At 46.0% G+C, this 25,121-nt stretch overlaps 1 protein-coding gene and 1 pseudogene across 1 annotated transcript; both read left to right on the top strand.

Annotated features, from left to right (window-relative positions):
• Positions 1-258: 258 nt before the first annotated feature.
• LOC119452781 (cytochrome P450 3A11-like) lies at positions 259-24,771 on the top strand. Its single transcript, XM_049667402.1, has 12 exons — positions 259-408; positions 1,672-1,768; positions 3,516-3,641; positions 5,388-5,637; positions 6,530-6,660; positions 10,152-10,227; positions 12,043-12,118; positions 12,868-12,976; positions 15,741-15,829; positions 20,847-20,987; positions 22,044-22,209; positions 23,566-24,771. Exons 1-12 carry the CDS (start codon positions 368-370, stop codon positions 23,665-23,667), a joined length of 1,404 nt encoding a protein of 467 aa, XP_049523359.1. The 5' UTR covers positions 259-367; the 3' UTR covers positions 23,668-24,771.
• LOC125945539 (uncharacterized) lies at positions 8,285-9,664 on the top strand (annotated as a pseudogene).
• Positions 24,772-25,121: the final 350 nt, after the last annotated feature.

Here is a 25,121-nt window from a genome sequence, read left to right on the forward strand (position 1 = left end):
TTGTGAAAGAAGGTAAGGTGTGCAGATACGGACACAAGAGAAGAGAACCAGACAATACGAACGCGAAGTTGTCTAGTTCTCTTCTCTTGTGTCCGTGTCCGCACGCCTTACCATCTTTCACGACACTTTTGAAGAGAACAAAACCGTGTCAACGTTCAGTTGACGAAAACCAAATGCAATAACTTTTTAGAAATAGTGCTGGCATTTTTTTACCTTTTTTTTGTAGCACGTATTCTGAATATCCATATATGTGCGGGAATGATAGATAGGGGGCCTGTCATTAGCGCGTTGAAGTCTCTGCACATTTTAGCCATTTGCGCATTGAGCACATTTTCTTTTTTTCTCTTCTTGACAGGGTGGAGCGACAATGTTTGCTGAATGGATAAAGAAGTACGGGAATATTGTCGGGTACGTTTGCACGTGATCAGGGGTCCTAGCACGTTCGACTTCTTTTCCAAGCGCACATAACTTGTGTGCTCTGTGATGTCACGCCTACACAACAACAATGAGCTGTGGATCGGCGTGCGTTGCACGTAACGTTCTACCACTGTTATCTATCGCTATATTGTCTCATATACATTTAGATATACATTTGTTTTTTGTTCGCTGACTTGAAATTTTCTATTCCGTGCTTCCTCGTCTTACAGTGCACATACTGTGTCCCAGCTAACGTTAGACAAGCTGTGGCAAGGAAAAAAAAATTATTAAAGAATTGGCCTCCATCCCGCCCTGTGAACGTGAATATCCAGGGAAGCTGTATCAAACGCCACACATGGTCGAGCATTGTATGCATGCTGGTCTTCCGGTGTCTTTAATTACCCTGGTCTACCCATGGCAGTCTTAGCATGAACTGAATGAGTTTCTAGAGGGGTCTCCCTTTTATATATGAAAGCGTGTTGACGTCACTATATATATATATATGCTGTATGCCTCATTGCAAAGAAAGATGCTGTTTGCCTTCAATTGTTAACCTGGAGTTTTGTGTTTACGCCACGTTTTTCCGGCCAACAAGAGATATACAGCTTCGCTGTAAAAGGATGGATGCGGCTTAGCTAAGCCTGGATATGCAAAGAGAAAGCCTGGTTTAGCCTGGTTAAGTCTTGGTTTCACTTGTTTACCTTAGCTTAACCAACGTTGTGGATCCCGCTTCCGGCGTTTTGCGAGCCGAACGGCTCGCCCTTCCTCAGTCTCCGACGCTAGCTTCGCGCGCTTGGCATTCCGGACCCTCTCCAGTGAAGCAGTTCGCCGGGCGATATTCGCGGGGTGGTCAGACGCCGCTTGCGGACGACGGCTCAAAGCCTCCCGCTCCCGCGCAACGCTCGCAGAAGACGGCCCGGCCTCGCTCTCATCCATGGCCAAGCTCGCACTGACTAGGCGAGCGCTGCGCTCCTCTTAAGGCCACCCCACATTCAGCGTTTTCCCTGCGATTTCTGGTTTTTTGTCACCCGCCGTCGCTCAGCGTCGACGCTGAGGGAGGCGCCAAGGCGAAACGCAGTGGTCAAGACCGACCAGGGGTCTTTTCTTCTGTCTACAACTGTCTACAACAACGACGAAACGTTGTGTATACCCACCAACTATAATTTTTTTACCACTTATTCGTGCGCGCAAGTTGACATTCTTAACTGAAATGAAACTTAAGAGGCCGTCTACGGCATCTTCGCTGACTTGCAGATTCTACAACGGTGCCATTCCTTTCCTCCTGGTCAATGACCTGGAGTTGCTGAAGAGAATAGAAATCGAAGATTTTCACAATTTCACCGAACGAGGGGTGAGTGGTGCGCATTTGAATGCTAGATTAATCTGGGGAATTGAAAAGACAGAGAGAGAGAAAAAAAACTTTATTTAGATGGGGCAAAAACACAGAACCAGATTTCAAAAGTGGGAAATGAATCCATCCGATCATTCCATTTTGCAGGAATAAGCATCTTAGCGCATATTGTGGGCGTGTATTACGCACATCTTCCTCATCTGTATGTTATTAGCATCATCCTCACACTTTTACCTATCCTCCTCTTCGCCTGTATATGTGATCATCATCGCGATGTGTGCAGCGCTGGTTCACTTACGAGCTCCCGAACCGAATAAACGTCGTGCCAACCGAGACGTCACAATGATACCATACAGATGAGGAAGATGTGCGTAATAAACGCCCACAATATTTCTACTCAAGCTCCGCAGAAAGAAAACATCAACAGGATGCGCCCAAATGACATGGCTAGCAACATTAATGGCTTTCCTGCACACCGTGAAGTAAAAAAAGAATTGGAGGACGCTTGAGCCTTCGCTTTTAAGCGTGGAACGCGATAGCGTTATCGGGCCCCGTTCGCATCGCATTTTTCTATCAGTGGCCTTCACTGCAACACAGAACGTGGAAAAGCCAGCTTACAAAGACCAAGCTTACACTGATCCCCTAAATTCGGCTTGACTTTTAAACAGAAATGCATTGCTGGGAAGACGTTTTTCCAGGGGTAATATAAGTCGTCTTATATTGAAATGTGAAGGCCCTAGCACCTGTTTTATTATTTTAATAATTGTTTGCTATTGCCCCAACGTGCGCGCGTATCCAAAACGCATTAGGCAGGCGAAGTCCCGATTTGACCTGCCGAGGATGCGAGTGCTATCTGGATATCATTTTCGCAAGTAAACTACCCGAGCGCACCATGTTGGTATGGTAGAAATGCTGAAAAAGGGGTTTGTGTTTGAGTTTCCTCGTAACAGAATTATGTTTCCTCGTACATTCAAATTACAATTGTCTACCATGTCTGTAGGTTGTGGTTAAGTCGTACTTTGCCATTTTTCTGACGGATTTCACTATGAGAAATGGAATTTTTGTTGACCAAAACCCTGCACCACGTGGAGGGCCTGCGCGGTCAGGGTGGTTGGGGATGATTCTCTCCGCCACGTACGTCGGCATCCACGCCAACGCCGTACGCCTCACACACACACACACACACACACACACACACACACACACACACACACACACACACACACACACACACACACACACACACACACACACACACACACACACACACACACACACACACACACACACACACACACACACACACACACACACACACACACACACACACACACACACACACACACACACACACACACACACACACACACACACACACACACACACACACACACACACACACACACACACACACACACACGAGGCAATGCTCTACACGCTAGCACATCGCTGCGGTGCGGTGCGGTACACACACACACACACACACACACACACACACACACATAATTCGGTGGCAAATGCTAGCCTCCAGAAACCGGTGACTCACATTTCAAAATTGGTGAACTGGAAGAATTCACCCAAAGGGCACTCTGAACCGAATGACCCTTGCGGCAGCTCTGGCTAGCAAATCGTATTTTTTAATCAGCAGGACATCGCTACAATTAGACTTTTTCAAGCCTACTGTATCTTGAAAAGCGCGAAATACTGTGGAAAAACCCTCTGGTCCCGCACTGTCGTTCCCGCCCAGAATCTCATCGACGTCGAGGCCGTGCCTGACATTCGGCAGAGGATGATCATCACTGCTCCGGTGAACCGCTGGCGCGAGATGCGTGCTGTGCTCAGTCCCGCCTTCACCGCCAAGAAACTGTCGCAGGTAGGCATCGTGCTCTTGCTATTGAAGCCACCAGGAAGGATTCTCTTTGTTACTCACACAGGGGGCCCAATGGTTCACGGCATCTTACTACATCAACGCCTCGATTTTTACCTGGGTGGCGATGTGGGCTTGGTGGCCAGATTGATTCAATGGGGGCAAAGTGTAGCACAACACCAGGACATCGACACAGTAAGGAACGACAGACAAACAGCGCTTACCTTCACCAATAAAGAAAGCGTTTGTCGAATGAAATATATCACGATGCTTCGTGATTGTGAGTGGTTTTTTGCAAGTTTTTAAAAACTTTCTTCTTTGTATTTTGGTTTTTGGTTTTGGGTTACTTTGCTTAAAATATATGCTGACTCGTGACAAGCTGGACGCGTGGGGGGGTTAACTCGGCCTCAGGGGGGGGGGGGGGGTGGTATTACAACGCCCGAAATCTCCCCCATCGGTGCGCCACTGCTAGGCTATATACAAGTGCAGCTGGTCGCGAAATAAAGGTTTGTTGTTCATGGTCCGTATCCTGGGGTTGCGCTGTACACTTCCTCCCAAATTAGATTTTGACGATTGGCATCGACAACAATTCAACGTTCACTTGTTAGAATATGTGGCGGACGTCGAGCTGTTATTATTTTTCTTGAAGCGAGAAGAGCGGTAAGATGTGTTTCATACCTATTGGCACAGGTTTTGTTTCCGTACACCGTTTTCACATTATTCTTTTTTTTTTCAGCCCCATTCTTTTGGTACATAGCCGGAGAAACCCGTGGTTAAATATTTCTGCCAAAGGTTCATACGTTGAAATGTTCATGTGTGCCGAAACAAAGCTTATTGATAGATTCATTAGGAAATTGAAGAAACTTTCAAGGGGCTCGAAAGATCTTAATTTCCCTGCTGAGATACCTTGTATAAGTGAACGCAATCACATGAGAAAGGTCTGAAATGTTGAAAGCCAATTACATGCCAACATACAAGTGAGTTCACGGGTGCGTTGGTTAGTATTTAATTCACAGGTAGGCTGGTTAGAAAGTATTTAACGATACTTTCGTGCACTATGCCCCCCCCCCCCCCCCCCCCCCACACCCCCGTGCCTCGCGCGCGAAGGCAGACTGTGCGATTCCGCCCAGCCTCTCTCCCTGGCACGCGCGAGATTTGAGCCGCGATCGTCTGCTGACCCTCGCAAGCTTTCACTCGCACATACAGCGTACAGCACGCTGCGACGATGTTATCGTGTTTCGGACTTGATACGGAACATCACGGCGGTGGCGGCGATGGCAGACATGCGCTTGGAGTCTCCATACCATAGCTATCGCAATAAAGAAAAGCAGCTAGAAGTATTATTGTCGCATATCCTCTACAATTGCTCTAGATTACGCCACAATGGCCTTTAGAGCCTGACACGCACAGGACTCTGACAATAGACCCAAAACAAGACTTTCAAAATGGCTGATTTGTCGATACGTCCCGAAGACGCAGTAGCTGATTGTATATTTATCTCGTAAGCGCAGTGGGCAAACACAAAGGAAGTGGTCTATGCAGACTAGGTCGCCATGTAATTCAAAGTTGATGACGTCAGGACTTTCAATGAAGGAGCCGGTGTGCCAACTGTCATGATGGTGGCGCAGACTACCTTCATTAGTGCATCCTTTCAGGCTTACCAGACTTCAGTTTGATCTGCATATCTGACCTCTTAACTTCACGCTTCTATTTAGCTTCATCAACTGCCTGCCTACCGTGCACATCCCGCAGATCTTCGTCATTATGGACGAATGCAGCGACACCATGATCGAACTGCTCCACCAGAAGGCGGCGGCGGGCGAGGCCGTGGAGGTGTCGAAGGTCTTCAGGCGCGCCACCATGGACACCATGTTCAAGGCGGGCTACGGCGTCGACCTCAATGTCCAGCGGAGCACTCCTGGAGGACCCCTGGATCAGATGGGCGACGGTGCTGGGGCGATGATGCGGAGAGTGCCCATGCGAGGAGTCAGTTTTTTCTCCAGTGAGTGAGCGGTTGATTGTGGCTTCGCGCAGTTGGCTATAATGCAGTGGGAGGAAAAGTTGGCGTCAAAAAAAAAAAAAAAAAGGGAAGTAAGAGAACATGGACTCTGAAGTATCCGGACCCTTTTGCTGCAACGGCTGATAGAGAAACTGTGAGGTTTATTACGTCACACACAAACGGTGTGTGTGACGTAAATGTATTTCACGTACTACTTCCACCACCGTGCCCAGAGGGCGCCACCTACTTCCCCCATCATGGATGAATGTCCTCACGAACGAAAAAAAGACACAGCATATGCATGCGCATTCTTTCTCTACATCGACGGTGATTGGTCTGCTCTTCCATGGCCGTATCATAACCCATCAATGAGAGCGCAACCGCTCGACACCGGCGTATGTCTTCCTCGCCTGTTTCCGACATTATGCCTTGTTTCTCTGCTTCAGCTGCAGCGCAATGCATTGCTGCCCTTTCAGCAGCAGTATTAATTATTGCGTCGTTCCTACTCAATGAATGCGTAAATTGTTTGTGACATACGCATCCATTTGTCTAAATAAGGGAATAAGTAAAGGAATAAGGGAGCGTATATAGTATGATCCGAGAGGCAAAACAAAACGCAACGTCTTAAGTACGCGGCGCATACTGTTCAGTTTTCTCGCTGTAGGTTAATGTAATAAGGCTATTGCGCTTGCCAGAAAAAATTCTTTTGGTTGCTTTGCATCATAAATATATCTATTGTTCTAATGACACTAATGTTTATAAATCATCGCGTAAAATACGTAATCGGCAATGCAGACGAAACCACGTCGAAAGAAAGATTAAATTGATTCTGACAACGTACTAGCCGAGGACATCATATGTATCCGCATAACAGGGTCGTCCTGATTGTTTCCAGACTGCTTCCCGGAGCTGCGCCACCTCTGGTTACTTCTCTCGTACGTGACGTCACGGCTGGTGGTACCTTACTTCACTCTGACCACGAAGCTCATCCAGCCGGTTATGTCCGAGAGGCGGGCGAAGGCGCTGGTGAGCCTGATTTCGTTGTTGTTCTGATGGAACGCGAAGTGGGGATCTACGAGACAACGCAGTATTTATTAAGGCGCGACGAAAAATGTCCGACGCCGCAAAGAATGTTCGGATTGATGACAAATTTTTCAGGGAGGTTCCTGTAAACAAAGTAAATAAGGGGTTTGAAAAGAACATTTGGTACATTTTGGTCTGGTTGATAATCGAACCCGGGTCTCCGGGGTGCGAGACGAGCAAGCTTCCCTGGAGCCACGTCTGCTTTTTCTTTTTTTTTTATTATGGAGCCACGTCTGCTTCATGGTTCTGGCTTACTAAAGGTGTGGCGTAGTGCGTGCACTAATATGCCGCACTTTAGGTACTACGTTAAATGTTCATATGTGGCGTTCAGGAGGTCGCCTTAGTGCCACACGGGTACTTCCAGTTGTGGCTCGTTATGTCTTGCAAGAAGTATAGAGCCGATTGTATAACTTAATGTATTACCTATACACTCCGTGCGGGACCTATAGGGGGCGCCTTGAAGCCGCACGCAGCGCCACTTGCGCTGCGACTCGCGTGCAATATTGACAATCGTAGCAGACGGTAGTGGCACGGCCGCTGGATGCAAGCTGCATCCAGCGGCCGTGGTAGTGGCTCCTTGCATACAAAGCTATGGCGGTGCAAGTGCCCGTGGCTGGCGCATTAGTCCTTCGAGCTGGCTTTAAAGATATTGTAGTTGGATCGTTCTTCTGCGATACCACTACGAAGAAAGGCGAAAAAGTGCATCAAAGCGGGTATGTTTTTGACGTGCACGAACGGTTTGCTACGGCGACGTCGGTCTTGAAGTCCAAATGCGTGCGTCAGGCGTGCGTCTCGTAAGAGGCTTACTCCATCACGATCGAGGTAAGTCATCATTCTTCCATGCTTATAATATGTTTGGTGCGTACCCACTACCCGTGTACTTGCAAAATATTGTGACTATTTCGAATTCGAGATGGCTTAGATGAAATCGCGGCCACTGGCTAGGCGGCGTTCCTTTGTTGCGACCGCAGCTTCGGGTCATGATTATTCGCAGCCGTGTCGCCGCGTATTGCGCAGTGTTTCGCCTAAATTTGTCGCACAATGTAACAACCCATTTCTAGTTGTTTATGTTGTTTTCCAAAAAAAAAAGAAAAAAAGTTTTGTAAAGTGCAAACAAGGGACACGGCACAAGAGGAAGGTCAAACACAGGCCAGATACTCCTTTCAGCTGTTTATTCCACAATGTCGTCGTGAAATATATATGAGAAATGCACATGTGTAGCAGCATGTTTGTTTATGCCACTTCTGTCATTACAAGGTCCGCACAGCTTACTCATGCGGGCCGGAAAGCCGCACATTCGTTTTTTTCCTGCAGACCCTGCAGTTCTGGTAGCCCAGCTACTCTTCGTCCTAGCTTGATTCTACAGAGTAGTCGTAGCGGTGCCGTGCCGCTAGGTGTGTTTACATTAATATGCTAGGTAACTCAGTTCACTGCTTCATGTTCCTAACAAATAAATAAATCCTACACAGCTCTAGCTGACCTCGCACTGTATTCCTAAATATTGTGAAAGGTAGATGGTGGGCTAATAAGGTTTATTAAGTTGTTCCCTCAATTTTGTGCAGCAGTATTAAAATGCCTTGCATACGTTTATTTTCTCATCAGCTGGATGCCAGCAGGAACATCACACAAGCTCACTGCACCTGTATAGAGGTGGTGTCTCAGGGCAGTGCAAGCATTCAGTAGCAGTGATTACATATGTCAATCAAGAGGACACATCAACGAAGACGTCCATAGCGAATGTGTGGTTACAGCCATCGGTGAAGCAGCTTGGAATGTATAATAAGGGAGTATTGTTTTCGGAAATGTACCCACCTAAGCGTCCAGATGACATGCTGGTGAAGCAACCTGTGCCCAGAGCCATCATCAACTCAAACTGCCCCTTGGGCATAATGCTCCGCCAAGAGGAACAAGTAAAGGAAAATCTAGCAACCTTGGACAAACTGCTTGGGAGACTGGGTCAGCCCAGCGAAATATTTGGGGCAAAGAGCACTCCAATTGAAGAAGTAAGTGACGACTTCCTTCTTGAGGTAGTGGTGACGGAGGGTGAACGCGACAACATTGGAAGACAAACGATTCTACAGAGTGGATGCCCACAGTGGCATTGTGAATGGGCACTGAGAATTTCAGCGAGTTCCAAGGCTCACAGGATAAAGACACGTCAAGCAGACTTTGAAAGCTTGGGAAAACAACAGGCAACGCCACACTCCTTTAAAAGTGCTGCATCTGCATACGGTGTGGCAAAAGAGCCAATCGCAAGGCAAGAGTACATATCCAAAGAGGGGCGAAAGGTGTTTCAAGTGGGACTTGTCATCAGCACTGCGCAGCCATGGTTGTGCTGTAGCCCGGGTGGTTTGGTGGACAAAAGCAAGGAATCCGCTTGCTGGAGATCAAGGCCCCTTCCAGGTGCGAGACACAGCCCGTTGTTAATGAGAGCATAAATGTGGACTATCTCCACTATGAAGAACAAAAGCTGCAACTACGGGAAATTCACCTCTACTACACACAAGTTCAAATAAGCATGTATGTTGTACGTGCGAGCATATGTGACTTTTACGTGTACTCACCAAAGGGGTCGAAATGTGTAGAATTAAGAAGGAACGACTCCTTTCTGAAAAAAAAAAGTTGTGCCGAAATTGGAGTAATTTTTTTAGGCACGTGCTGAGGCGCCAAAGTCTGTATTAAACTTTAGCAGTGTTGATTTGTGAAGCATGTTCTTTTTTTATTGAACAAAATGTGTGCATGCTTGCACAATACAGCAAAAATAAAAAGAGCTGTCCAAACATTTGCTTCTGTTCATAGCACTTACACAGTCTTGATGACAGGACCTTGTAGGTTAGCCAGCACGCTGCACACATGCACTATCTCGTTGACGTGATACTTGAGTTCTGGGGTTAGCCTTTCATTCAAGATCGCAAAAATCTATACCGTATACCACCGTATACCGCCAAAGTTGAACGGGTATTCCCGAAAACAATTAGATTGCTAATGAAATTAAAAGAAAATAGAAAGAAAGAAGATAACGTTGAATTTAAAGGTGAAGACAAAAGGCGGATGCTAAAATAAAGCTAAATTGCGAAAATAAAATAAAATGTATTTCATGTATTCTTCTGAGGAAATACGTGGTTCATTCGTGTTATAACGCTCCGGCTGCCGCATGGATGCTCCGGAGGTGCGTCAATGCAGGCGATTACCAACGCCCTTGTGATCCGGTCATAATAGTTTGCAAGAAAAGAGGGGTGGAGGAAGGTGTTATAGCAAGTTATATGTCTTAAAAATGTTGGAACTGCAACGCATTTTGAGAATCCTCATATATAGTGCCCGGGCTTTGCAGAAAACGAACGGTTTTTTGTCGCTGCTATTATATTAGCGAATTCTCTTGGTGCATGACATTTGGCTTTTTTTTTAATAATCTATCTCTCCGATATTTTTTCTAGCGTGAGAAAGCTGATGTTCTGCAGCTTCTTTTGAACAAGGAAAGCACGGGCGAGCTGTTCAAGAATGACGCACACGGTAAGTTCTCACTCCGGGTTTGTTATTTCCTCGCAACTTCGAGCCTGAGAAGCAGCAATGTTGTTGTTTTTTTTAGAGGGAAGCATGTTGCAGTGGGAAAGGTACTCCAAGATGTTACAAAATCCTCCATATTTTCAAGCTGCAATAAATGATTTGGTCCTCTCTTCGAACTTGGATACATTCTTAACGCCATATTCACTGTCTTGTCTAACCGACCACGCGATTGCCCCGTTGATGCTTGCAACAAGAAATAGCGCTCTCGATCTGTAGGAGGTTCTTACTGTTTTATCAGTTCAGCTCAGTCAAATATTCTTTACTGTTTCTCGGATATATATATATATATATATATATATATATATATATATATATATATATAGAAGCCTTTCAAGGATCCTAGCATGGTTCCATTCGTTTACACCCGAAACTATCGATGAACTGCAAGACAAAGAAAGGGAATACAGATATTACAATGATTTTGTTGAGCTCAAAAATGACTAACAAACATGTGCATAGTATTTTTCTTCCTATACTTGCGGCCAACTTTCGGTGGAAATGAAGTGAAAGCTAGAGGGGCGGAACTTTCGCACTGTGTCACTGCGGCAAGTAGTCTGGCAGCATGGGACAGAGCTTTCGATTTCTTGGAGGAGATGCTGAATTAGGACAGCATCCATGTGCAACGGTTTCGCATTTGACCAAACGCAAAAGAGAGAGAGAGAGAGAGAGAAAGAAAACAAAATTAGGTTAAATTTAGCACCCAGCCGCGCATTTGCCTTATTTTGGTGTTGCAAATGTGATGCTAATGTTTTCTCTCCCACAGCTTAAACTAACGCGGATGAGAATGTCAGATTTTTTTTCAAGAGTTACTTGAGCGCACTTTGCCTTTCGCAGCTTTTTTGTTCATTGCCACAGAAAATTGTCCGCAAGTATAACCTAGGCCTTATTTTTGTAAGTTAAATAGAGAAAGGTGAACAAGTTGCCTATACAAATAAAATGATGTGCTTGATGTGATGTTATGCATTAAAGTGTTCCAAAGTTCGAAACTGAATTTGTTGTGCCCATCCGTCAGTTTATGTGTCCTTTGAGCTACTCCTTCGTGTCATCTTCGTCAGGCATCGTCCTCATCCTTGCCGTATGGCGGAAGGCATAGCCTCTCCGTCACTGCAGAATGAACTCGTACCCCTGAAAGTGGGAGCCGCACGCGCTAACCGCTGTACTTTTGTGCTACGTTCACGCTTGGCAACAGATGGTGTCCAAGTCCCCAAGAATAGAAAACGCCAATCTCGAAGGCAATGTTTTTACACACTGCAAGCGCCAGAAGCGATTTAAGGAGCCGGAAACTCGTCATTGACGCCGTGTTTTCTAAACCATTTATTAGTGCAGAGTTTTGTGTCCCACTCAAACTAGCAAAAAGGTGGTGCCGTGTAGCATGCGGTAACCCGGCTACAGCAGGTATTAGGTCCACGGAGGATGGCGACGTTCTGCTCGTAGCAAGGAAGGCGTTCCTGAAAATTGTGGTATGTCGATCACCAAAAGGAAAAGACCACCTGCGGGGACGCTTTCACATAGTGTGTTAAAGTGCCACATAGTTACCCGCAGTGTCGATATCACTTACAGAGCCATGCAACGTCACATGGTGCAGAGTATCACCGAAAGAGAACTTGTCGCAGAATCCTGTCAATTTGCGAGAATCCCTTTAAACAGTGCCCGTCGTACTCCGGTTCACAGCACTAAGCAAGGTAGCAGGCGAGGTTAATCGCAACATGTCGATGAACAGTACACGGTAGCGCAATTTTCTATAATTTATCTCCGAAACAGGATTCGACGGGAAAACGAAGCTGGCGTTAACGAGAGAAGAAGTGATCGCGAATTCTGCATTTTATTTGATTGCCGGGTATGTAAAGCTTTCTATCTTTTTCTTATATTACACGAAGTGCTAATTGAACTTCATCGATATTATTACTATTTTGTGTGAGACCACGAGATAATAAAACACTTTTCGTGTAAAAATTGGTGCTAAAATTCGCTTCGACAAGCACTTATGACACTTGCAACGTGCGAGCGTGCTCGTGCATCGAGCAGACTAACAGACGAACGAATTAATTCAACCTTAAACATTATAGAGCCTGATATTCCAGAAGAACTTGTTCTTGGGCAAGTTGATGTCTACGTCTTTAATAAAGTATTCAGCTTGCAGTAACGTACAAAGAGCACGGAGACGTAGTACGAGTAGATACAGGCAATTACCATTTTCCTTGCAATGAAAACGTTTAGAAACAATATAAAATTATCAAGGCCTTCTTTATCTTTGGCTAACGTTTCCTTGCAGGAGGCTGTTAGCTTCTGCCTGAAGAGCAAGTCACTAGACAGGCTATAGAACCTATCAATGCTCAGTAAGTTTGTATGTAACATGCACAGCTACGCACTGGCAAGCCATGCACCGACTTCACGAGGAGTAAAATGAAAAAAAAAAAAGTACAAAACTTGTTATAACGGTGGAGGACAGCATGCATTCTTGGAGTAAATGTGCGGGTTGACAAACGGGTCTACACAAGAGAATCTAAAATATTTTTTTTTCTTAGAGTAGACCAGCGCTGATGAGGTTGCGTTGTGACGCACAGTCTATGTTCCTATTACTCGCAGCCTAGAAGCGGCGCCAAACACGATGGGCCTCACTCTGCACCTTCTCGCGTTGCATCCTGAGATTCAAGACAGGCTACAGGCTGAGATCTCGGAGGTGCTCCAGGAAGACGTGAGTGAACGGACGAGAAAATGACTTCCCCGAGTCAATTTGCAACTTCCGGTCGTGCGACTTTCCCGAAGGGCGAGAGCGCTGCTACCCTTCAAAACATATGAAGCATTTCAGCTAACTGTCGTGGTGTTGATCGCTGGTATACTCAGGCGCGGATCCAGGGGGGATGTCCGGATGTCCTGACCCCCCTCAGATTTCTGCATCGCCCCTCGCTGACAGGGTGATGGCCCTGTCGCCATCACCCTGTCATAATGTGGCCACTAGCATTCTTCAAAAGTATTTTTCGCGAGTACCAGTGGTAGCAGCCATGTATAAGTAAAGTTAGCTCGCTCACAAGCTTAGCTTTTTTCCGTAGGGGTGTAGTGTCGTGAAGTTGTCGTGGCTAATTTTTCTCATGAACACTTGGACCTCCTGGCGCCGGCTGTGCTTTTACTCATTCCGTCGGCGGCATCTTGCGAACGAGGGGACGTCCATTTTGTCAAGCAGGCCGATGTCTGCGCGAGCGACTTCACGCCTGATTATCTGAGTTCCCCCGCGGGGTGTCATCGGTTGCCTCTTATCGTTACCTGGAAAAGCCAGGGGTGCGGCATAGCGCGTTCAAGCCGGAGAAAAAAAGCTAACAAAGCGGAGAGGGCGTCGACAACAGCAACGTGATTACAGACAACACAAACACAGACAGCGAAAGCTGTACCTTGCAAAATCGTAGAATGCGTCGAAGGACCATGAGCCCGAGGACGAACGTCACCGTCCGCAGTCGCTCACGCAGGAGAAACTTCAGGAAGAATAGGGTGCCTCGATGCCAGGCAGCGTTGACATCGAGGAACCCTACAGGAAGAGCGTCTTGCCACGCCTCCTCCCGGCGACAACACGCAACACATCAGCTCGCGCCCTCCTGTGAGCCCGCTACAAAACCTTCTAGTACACTGTAACCGGACCAAGCTGAGACCACGCCGTCTTTCTTTGAGTTTTATGCTGCCTCCGTTCAGAGTGCCCCAGTGTACAGTCTAAGTTTGATCAATTTAAACAGTAAAAATTGGAGGACGCTTAAGCTTCGCCTTTAAGTGTAGAACGCGATAGCGTTATCGGGACCCGTTCACATCAGATCGTTCGCATACGGCAAGTAGGCTTCATTCACTGCAACACTGAACGTGGGAAAGCCAGCTTACTTATAAGACCAAGCTTACACCGATCTCCTTAAAGTCGGCTTCACTTATAAACTGAAATGAATTGCTGGAAAGACGTTTTTCTAGGGGCAATATAAGTGGTATTATATTCAGATGTGAAGGCCCTAGCACATTTAAAAAAAATATTTTATTAATTGTTTGCTATTGCCCCGACGCGCGCAGGTCTGATAGAAATTCTGGAAAAGGGTTTGTGTTTGAGTTTCCTCGTAGCAGAATTAGGTTTTCTCGTATATTCAAATTACAATCCGACGCCGATTGGTAAACAATCCGACGGCGAATCCGACGCCGAATGGTAAAGTCGTATTTTACCAATTTTCTGATGCATTTCACTGTGAGAAATTCAATTTTCGTTCACCAAAACCTTGCACCACGTGGAGGGCCTGCGTGGTCGATGTGGGTTGGATGATTTTCTCCGCCAACCGCGATCACACGCCGGTTGCCGACGCCGGATTTTCTGCGACACGGGGCCCTAAACGCTATCGCGTTAATAGATCAACTTAATATGTCCTCCAGTCCTTCGCAGTTCGTCTGTCTGCCCTTCATTGCCGCTAAGCGACTGCGCGGAATTTGGTGCTACAATGTCGCAGAAGAGGATATCGACATTTCTCTGTTTCAAGATCGCTGTGAGGTATGGAAAAAGTGAGTAAGCTCGCCTCGCGCTTGCCTCGCGCTCGCGCGTTCGTCGGCGCTGGGGAGGAGGAGGGAAATTTCAGCTGTGGCGTGGGAGGGCGTTGAGGGCAAGCGTGGTGGCGGCGCCGGTGAGGAGAGAAATGTCAGCGGCGGCGCCCGTAGAACGTTTTTTCATAGCCATCGTCGTTGTTGCTGGGCCACCCACTTCTTGGGGAAAATGGAGCTCTAAAAACCGGGTTTTAGCGCTGCATTTTCACCATGATTCCACGCTATCTTGGCCAGTAATCAACAATTCTGGAACTACTGCTGTTTCGCATGGCACTCAGAACTCTCTCGTAGAGCGGCAGTCCACATATTTTTCTCAGAGCGTCACACAAATGTGTATCCTAAGCCTAATGTTCTTTAGTTATGACAGGGCCAGTTTTGTTGTGACTATGTGAAAGACTTCATTGTGTAGGACTTGTTCTCCAGCTGGTTGGTACCGGCTCAGTTTGAAAGAAATGACACAAAAGAACATGCAAGACTAGAGAACAAGCCAAGTGCTTTCAGTGTATCTTTTCTTCAGGTAACAGGAAGTCGCTTTCCCTGTTGTCTATAGATCACAGGGCAAGTCTTAGACGCATTAGACTATAATTCTTTGTACCATTTTTTCCAAGTTGAACAGATTTCCTTTTTCGCTAAAAGAAATCAAGCTGTCGACACATCTTTCTGTCGAATTTTGAAATTCACCCACGTCACTTTCAAGTGGAAAGGTCGATTCGGTGCTAAAGCAAAATTTTGTAGACGCTCTGTGGTTGTCACTTTTGTCTTGGCCTAACTTCAGACAAAAGGCAAAAGTTCACAGCTGCTACAAGGTATTGTGTTGTGCTTAGAAGCTAGTAGAAGCCCCGCTCTAATAAATACGCCGCAGTGCGATTAGTTCAGGTTACAATAGGTGCTTTCTATTTTAGGGCAAGTTTACATCGAAGAACGTGATGGAAATGCCCTACATGGATATGGTTTTGAACGAATCTATGCGCTTCTACACTGGAGTGGTCGGGTGAGTGCTTACACAAATGCGCGTCTCGATTTCAAAGCACGAATGTCCTGCTGAGAATAATCTTGGTTTGACATCTGCCAACACATACCTGTAGACGTTCAGCCTTGTACTTGCTAACCTTGAAAATAGGGTAAAGCCCGGCCCACATGGAGCGAACTTTCATGGCGAACTTCTCGCGGCCCGAACCAGCGCGGCGGAACGCCAGCGTGCCGCCGCCGTGCTGCACCCATATGTGGTGAAATACAGGCGGCCGCCGCCGCCACGATTTCACTGTTGCTAGAAACAGCGTGATTCCATTCCCAGTAAAATGCAGTGAAAAAATAGTTTTGTATCTGCAACTGAACCATATTGGTCGCGCCTGGATGGCTGTGATCAGTCGATCACTGTACGCGATGCGCGCCGCTTTTGTCGCCATGCTTGCTCTAGGTTCTTTGGCTGGCTAGCCGAGTCAAATGCGGCGGCAGGAAATCGGACGTGACCGCGCCCTGATTGGCCCGCGCTGACAGCCTTCATTCGCCGCTTCCAGCGAGCTGTTGACCGCCTGCGAGCATATCTAGCCCGCCTTGATCGACGGCGAACAGCCGCCGGCCGCCGGGCGGACACCGCGCGCTGGCCGTTCGCCAGTTTTTCGCAAGAAAATCGCTCCATGTGGGTCGGGCTTTAATATGTAAGTTCTACAGTTCCACATTGTCTTAATAAATCTACGATTGAGGCTGCAAATTGGTATGTTTTATCAGTGGGCAGTTTCTTACCAAGTCTCAGCTCATTATTATTTAAGATAAGCAAATGGCTTTGTCTTGAGAAAAAAAGATTGCAGTAAGAACGTATACGGCAAGCTCTTATAGGCATATTTTCTGATCAGGCAAAGTGAATGTGAAAGTTTATTCCTTTTCAACGATAACTGGGCCAGTAGACAAAACGATAAGAGCCTGACAGGGTTTTGGACAGCCGGAGAACAGTCGGCATTGTGCACAAGTAGTTCGCGACTTTCTTAGAAAGGATTATACAAGCGCGTGAACAGGATGATCAAGTAAGTCAACGTGCATCAAATTTATACAAGAAATGCATACAACTAGAAAGTATCCACAAGCTATTGCAAAAAAATTACGATTAAAGATCGATAATTTTTTACAGGTAAACAAAAGGTCAGTCATAAAACACAAAACACTATTTCAATGCTGACACATTCACAAGCAATAGAAAACACTTTTAATGTTAGCAAGATGCGTGTAGGGTATGTCTACTAAATAAATGTATTATTCGGTTTGTTCAATTAGGTGTTGTTTATTGACAGAATTAAAACATTTTAGTTAGACGTAATATTCAGTTTCCGAAGGAAATCAAATTATCGATTAGGCTTTGCTTTCCGCACGTTATTAGTACAAGTTTAGTTTCTTGCGGGAAATATTTCGACTGTTGGAATTACCCAAAAAAGAAAAATACAGTTCATGACAATGGATGTGTTAAAGTAAGGAGAAATGTGTTTCAGCATACTTTGTTTTAAAGAAGCTCTATGTATTAGCGGCGACGTGGGTATGTCTAAAGGTGTGCCACAAAATATCTCTATAGCACGCAAAGCGTGTTTCCGAGTTAAAAAGGGGTTTAGGCAATTACTGGAGGTCGTAGTTCCATAAACATAAATGCAGTACAATAACCTAGATTCCACAAGTGCGTAATCCATGGCTATCTTCAGCCAGGGTGGCAACAGATGAGATTTTTCCTATAGACAACCAACGGTTTTAAACTCATCAGAAGCTAACTTTGTGCCGTGAAAATTACAGGGAACGTTCCTCATCTTCGCATTAAAGCAAACACCAAGAAAATTCGGGTTTGACGCTCGCCTTAATTCAGTATGATCTTATACAACTTCCAGAATGATACGTCCTACTGTATAAATGGAAGAAAAAAGAATGTAGTTTCACTTCGACAAATTAAGGTTTATCTTGTTAGCCGTTAAGCAGATACAGGGTGTGCCCGAAAAGTAATGTCAGTGAGTCGATTAAAAAAGAAATTGATCAGATCGGTACAACGCAATAAAAGGTTTCGAAATAGGCTCATCATGCGTCGTTACATCGCTTCTAGCGAGATTTCCAACCATCGAATACGTCACGGTACGCCTACTTAGTATTGTCCTTTTGAGCCTTGGTGCAAGCCTCCTCGGCCTTGCCAACTACCCCGAAATTATGTTCTTTCATGGGAGTTTTTTGAGCTCGGACAGAAGAAGAAGCCTGGGAGAGCCACGTCAGGACTGTATGGTGGCTGGGGAACCGTTGACACCTTTAAATCGGCCACGAAGCGGGTCGCGAGGAAGGCGGTGCAGGCTGGCGCGTTGTCGTGGTGAAGTTTCCAATCGCCTCCGATGTCAGGCCGGGCGCGATGAATGCTTTGTTTTAGTCTCTTGGACACTTTCGCGTAGAATTTGGCTTTGACGGTTGTGCCATGTGGCACAAACTCATGGTGGACGAGCCCGCTGATGTCAAAGAACCCAATTATTTACCATGGTCATGGCCTTTGACTTCTTCATTCTGGTCATCTTGGGGCGAGGGGACGCCGAGCTGTGCCACTTGGCACTTTGCCTTTTGTAGCGAGAGCTACATTGGCCGTATTCTCGCCGTTTTGCTGTGGCCCATGGCCGCACCGCGAGCTGAGCCGTTGCCTAGCAACCGCCGCAGCTGGCAGCGCCACTCGCCGCACCATCTAGCATGACGTCAGAGGAGGAGCTGGTGAAACCGCGTTGCAACAACAGAGGAGTACCCGGCGTTGCATCGTATATATAGAAGGGGCGGCTCGGTGGGATTCGTCGGCAGATATGGAAAGTGAGTCGGAGAGACTGAAAGAAGCCAGGCTTCGTCGTCGGAACGAAACCAAGAGGAGACAGCGAGCCGAGGAGACGGAGGAAGAACGAGCCGCACGCCTCGAAAACAATCGTAAGTACGAAGCAGCCAGGAGAGTGGATTCAGATGATGATAGCACCCGAAACGTATTCAAGTCACTGGACGACAACCCCTTATCTTCCCGCCTCACCGACCATCGGACCGTCTTTGCGGAATTTGGGAAACAACAAGATGAAGACTTTCAAGATAAATGCGTTACACTTTAAAAATGTCTTGTTTTTAATGTAACCATAATTTAACGAGAGGTAACAACCAAACCTAAACACTCAGACGTACGAAGCTAAACGATAAAGATGTAACTGTAGGGAGAACCAAGCTAAACAATATGAATAACCGTACGTCTCGCTACGCGCACCCAGGAATAACTGAGTTAAGCCACCGCCAATTTTGTGTTTCGGGGTCGTATTCAAGCACTCAAGTCTCGTCACCTGTGATGACATTGTCTAAATAGTGGGGGTCATTTTCGCACAAGTCCCAAAGTTCCTGGCACGTTTCAACTCGGCTCGATTTTTAGTCGTCCATAAATATTTTGAGAGAAGAAAGGGAACCGAGGGGCCTTCAGGTAGCATATGTGGGTTTATTGACCAGTTGCCAACACCCAAAAATGATCACGTGCTCGTGACGCCTGCGGCAGAAAGGATGTTCCACATCCGCCCCAAGGTTTGTGAGTGGTGGCGCTGGCTAACACTCCCAGGGTTAGTTCTAGTTGTAAAACATAAATACCCCAGAAAGTGGATGGGAAAATGGTTCCGCGGTAGCTCAATGGTGAGAGCATCGCACGCGTAATGCGAAGACGTGGGTTCGTTCCCCACCTGCGGACAGTTGTTTTTTCATCCATTCTCATTTTCATTAATTTATCATTTCTTTAATTCAATTAGTAGGTACAAGTAATTCCCTCTATGTTGTCCTTGGTGTCAATGTTTGTTGGCTTCTTATGATATGATAAATATTTTGCGTATGATCTTCGCGCACACTTTTCCCATTTGAAGATTATTCGTCGCAATCTCGTGAACGGTACTTTTTGGAATGTTAACTGTCTGTGCCACTAAACTGACACTCAAACGAGGGTTTGAGTACAAAGTCATGATGATCATGATGATCATCTGTACAAAGCATATCTCACACGCGTCACATTTTCGTCGGTGATGGTCGTTGATGACGGTCCAGCGCGGGCTTCATTGCTGACCTCTTCACAGCCTTCTAAAAAGGCCTTGTGCCACCGGTAGACTTGACGTTCTGACAAAAAATTATCACCATAACCTGTCTTTGTCACAGGAACAGTTGTTACCACTGCGAACTTGCCGAGCTTCACACAAAACTCGATGGCAATCCTTTGTTCCAATGAGCGCTGCATTATGGCTTGCACGGGAAATGAAAACGAGTTTCAGGGAAAACCCTGTCCATACTCTCCAGATGGTCGCGGACGACTGAGCTAGCGCGCGTGCGTAAGCTAACTTCCCTCTCCACCAATCCCAACTAGCCTTTGCGCGCTGCGACGTATAGTCGCTTCACAATCTAGTCACTGACATTACTTTTCCGACAAACCCTGTATGCAATTTACTTGAATAGACATTTACCATAGCTTTGTATTTGGGACACAGAGAAAGATAAAATAAATGTGTACTTGTGTCGTCAGCTTATATTATCAGATCAGGATATTGTGTATGTTAGCAATATCAGTTATGTACGTACAATAAATATAGCAATGCTCCCTATATTGATTCTTGAACACCTAGAGGAATGAGCAATTTCTCGGAGTCTAGAATGCTAACCTGAACACACTGCGGTCTGTTGCTCAAACAGTTCTAGTTCTTAACGAAGTCAGAGTTTCAAGCCTTGATACATTTCTAACGCAGCATTCCTAAGCGCTTCTAGCCTCCCTAGCCGCCAGAGGTATTAGTTATCTCATGCGTCTTTTTTTTCTGGCAATTGAAGGCCAGGTATGGCTTGGCGCGCGATTATTTATTTAAGTGTCCCACCAGTGAATGAAGGAAACATAGTGCGAATGGCTTTTACCAGGACCCTGCTATTACTAAGCCCGATTTGTTGTTTCGTGACAAAACAGACCCTATAGCATCGTCGCGTATAACCGAGACCACTAATTTCGCCCGAAATATGTGCAGCTTTGTTACACGGCGTGCAGCAAGCGACTTCGAATTCAAGGGCACCAAAATTCCCAAGGGTCTCAGCGTCATGGTGCCGGTCACTTACCTACATCACGACCCCGAAGTTTGGCACGAGCCAGAAAAGTTCGATCCAGAAAGGTGAGTGAACCATTCCGCATTATTTTCTGATCTTCTGCAATCTTAGTATTTGCAAAAAGGGGGCAAAATGGAGAGAACTTAGATTGGGAGACATAACCGAGAAACAAAAATATTTGCGGCGCTTTGAAGAGCAAACACGTTTCAAGTGTCAAGCAGTGCGTGGAGAAATGTGGAAGTATACTATCTCCTGATATACTTGAACATCATCATTTACTCACTGAAATGTGCAGTGGCGTTCTGCTGAACACGAGGTTTCCTGGTTCGGTTGCTGGCAGTCGTGGAGTTGTTTCGACGAGGGTTGAATGCTTACAAAACTCGTTGATAGACATTAAATAACCCCAGGTTGTCAAAATTATTTAGCAGCCCTACACTGCGGCGTCCTTCAGGGTACATTTGAGAGCTTTTTGACGTAAAACTCAATTGATGTTTAGAGCTCTACCATCTTTCAGTACTATCAACTTTCAGTAATTATGCCATAGTTCAGCAATGTTTTTCTTGTCGTTTTCAACTTTCAGTAATTATGCCATCATTTGTCTTTAAAACGCGCTTTAAAACCATCTTTTAATGGTGAACCATATAGCTCAGGCATAAAGAATGGCTTGCCTACGTAGGGAAGCGTATGAGAAAAGCAGCCAGACGTGAGATCAGGCTAGATGTGTTCTTTCGTCGGTAAATCATCGGACGCAATCGCAAACGTTACACTGTTCATTCAGCGGTTGCTGTTGGACAAGCTATGCACTAATCCTATGCAAAAGTTATCTCGCACAAAACGCTCAGCTTTTGTACATAATGGTTAATTTCCACTTTTTTCCTTGTGACATTTGTCTGGGTTTATTTGCTTTATGCCAGATTAATTAAATACGAAGTGTTCGGGGAAGATTACTTGAAGCGATTAGCTGTGGCCAAACAAACGAAACCTTAGACTCGAGCAAAATTTCGAGAAGTGGATTTATCTTCGCCAGGGCCTTGTAGAAACGATGGCTCCTGGCAGAGGCTTGTCATGTTCGGTCAGTTCTGATCCCTACGCGCATTTTTATTCTTTACTCTACACCATAGGTTCAACCCAGAAAACAAGTCACAGATCCACCCGGTCAGCTTCCAGCCTTTTGGGAAAGGCCCCCGGGAATGCCTCGGAAAAAATTTTGCCCTCGTCGAGATGAAACTGATGCTCTCCAAGTTGCTTACTAATTTTCGGGTAATCGTTGATGAGGAGCATCACAAGGTAAGTGCAAGGCGATCTACGTCATACTACCCGTACTAGTACGTGCTCGAGAGAAGTGTCGGTGACTTTCGGCATTCGGTCATGGCACCGCGGCTGCTCTGCAAACAATGACTTCAGTGCTCTGTCAAATACGTGAACTATGGTGAAAACTCTGACCTAGCAATGAACCTCTGATCCATTAGAATGGAAACAGTATTTTCTTGCCTTCTTTGCTGTTTGAGCTACCCTCTCTTTTTGTCCTCTTAATAACATTACACCGCTCGCCCACTGCTAAGCACCGTTCAGGCGTTGGCCATAAACGGTTACAGTGGGACCAGCAGCAATTTTCTTTCTTCCTGTTTACATAGTTTCATAACAACCATTTACTACGGCGTCTTCACCGAAGACAGCGCTTTCGGGACTACGTAAAATAATGCAACGGGCTCCCAACTGTGTACATTGCGTATACAATCATTGAAGGTATCGGCTAGTGAATTGGTGTTAGAATTAAAAACAAATGTTCTGGAAAGTTGAACTTATTCATGTAAAATGGCGTAAATTGAGCTCTTCTGCTCTTTTCTGGTTAACCATAACTGCTGAAGAAGCCAGCAATATCTGTAGGCAGAGCATACATGGGATAATTGGAGCGGTACTTGAACAGACAAGCTCTAAACCAGGCAATAATGCCAAATCACTCTCTGAGTGCTTTCGGCACATTTGATGAATGCAAAAATAAGGTTAAACAGAAGAAATCAAGGCCAAACTTTACTTACTGAATCTGCCTGCCAAATGACGGCGAAGATGACGTCAGTGTGGCCACTCGAACTGAGTGAGGTTCGCACGCACGTTCTTTTTTTTTTCTCTCGTGCACTGAATTTCTAGTATAGTTGTCAGGCTGAAGTGCCCTTTTTACTGCGAGGGCTACGCAATGCAACTTTTTTATAGGCATATAACCAACTTCCACCAAACGTTGCTATATTCGATGAAGTGGTGGGAAGCCAGGGAGTTCGACACCGTATCGCGACTGGGCATTGCGTTTTTAAAGCGTTTGCCGAACCAGGTTCTCAACCACTTTTATCAGCAACGAAATTATGAGACAGCTGTCGTCCAGCACCTATTTTCCATTCCCAAAAATGGTCTCTGCCTAATTTGCCCAACTTGACCTTGAGTGTTCTCTCAGCAACGAAAAAGTGAACTTTTTTTCAAGCAAGCTCAGAAGTATAAGAAATGTCTACGTGGTGTTCTGGTGCGGGGGAGGGAGCGTCTATAATTTGATTATCGTTTCGTGAAACATCACTGAGAACCTTGCAAAAAAAAACAAACCTAGCTGTTTTATTCCGTCTTTGTCTTTATCTCTGTTTCTTTGTCCTCGTGCAGGAACCTATCAAGCTCAGCTCGTCGTTCCTCACCTCAGTGGTCAACGATGGCATCTGGCTCAAGCTTGAAAAATGCAACGCGATCCAAGCACAGGTTCAATGAGTAAAGCCCGCACGGCAGAACTTGAAGCACGCATCAGCACTTAGCTGCTTTCTCGACAATGTTTCACCTGTACCTTACCTCACTGTTTGGAGCTTAAAGGTTGCAATCCACTCTTAGTTCGCTAGCTGTTAGATCTCTAGCAGGCACAGCAGTACACGTGTTAATTCTCACGACATCTCACATAGCCGGAATTGAAATGACTCGTCTCCTCTTCTAGTTTCTCGGTGATACCGTGGTTCTCGGGGTAGTACAAGAAGTTTCTTGTTTTGCTCGTTTGTCTTTTTCAGTCAAGGTACTTCGTGTTCATTAGCTGCGAACTAAAAGAAACTCGGCCACTGAGGAGTCGGTTATCCCGAAATCTTTATTAACAAATTTTTTTTTTCTCTGGGGGCGGAGACCGCCATTTCGCAGATTACCCGGCCGGCACAAATGTCGCTAATACCTCAGCGACTAAACAGAATAAAAACATTCATGACGATTCACTTAACAGCAAGAAATAATATCGGGTGGGTGGCATCTGTTTGGAGGAGTCGACCGACTTATAGCGCTTAACATATCTTCACCTGTTAGCTGACTTAACCTGTAACGCTTATCCATCCTGACCTTGAGCGCCCACGATGTCCTGCGTGGTCTTATGTTTTTCTCGCATGCACGTAGAGCGTTTTGAGCTTAGCGCATACTTTCTTTATGTTGACTCTTGCAAATAATAAACATAAACTGCCGTTCATTGTTTGTTTTCTTGCGTTCTTTTTCCGTTCGAACGTTTCACATTCTATGCTTGGTTGTTCATGCATCGTAAAGAAACTCAGTCACGGCAAAGAATGTAATTGCACTCGATCCTACTACATGCGACAGCACAGCTGGGGCCTTATAACGTAAAACTATTCCAAGGTGTTTTTTATTCCAATCTCATAGCGTCAAAATTACGTGACCGCCGACTGCAAGGATCGGGCGGTAACCGCAGCGTTGACTGAACCGTCCAATCAAACGCTCTTCTCATATATTGAAGGTCACTTTTGTTTGCTTTCAAAGCGAATATCATTGCCTACCTTGACAGGCTTTTGTTTATCTAATTGGCTCACAAGAGGTGAGCAGCACGCAGAAGTGGAGATGGTTTCAGTGGAACCGAGCTAGTGCAGTGAACGTAGATAACTTGATGAGGGTGGTACCGGCATCTGCCATTGGCTCGATTCTCCTTACTTAGCTTGCGGTGGCTCGTCGAATATCGCGGTGGCGTGCAACGGAAGGTTAAAAATGCCGAAACAGACTCAGCGAAGAAGAGTTGCGCACATCCAGTGGCACATTCTCAGTGACCCAAGTCGGCGAGATGTTCACTGGAGAGCGGCACATGCCCAATGCATTCAAGGCGCAGCTCGCTAAAGAACGGGCGTGAAAGACGTTCGTGGAAAACCGACATTCCCAGTGCATTTGTGGCGCAGCCTGTTAAATCATCT

This window comes from Dermacentor silvarum, chromosome 5, assembly GCF_013339745.2.
Source record: "Dermacentor silvarum isolate Dsil-2018 chromosome 5, BIME_Dsil_1.4, whole genome shotgun sequence".
NCBI classification, from domain to species: Eukaryota; Metazoa; Arthropoda; class Arachnida; order Ixodida; family Ixodidae; genus Dermacentor; species Dermacentor silvarum.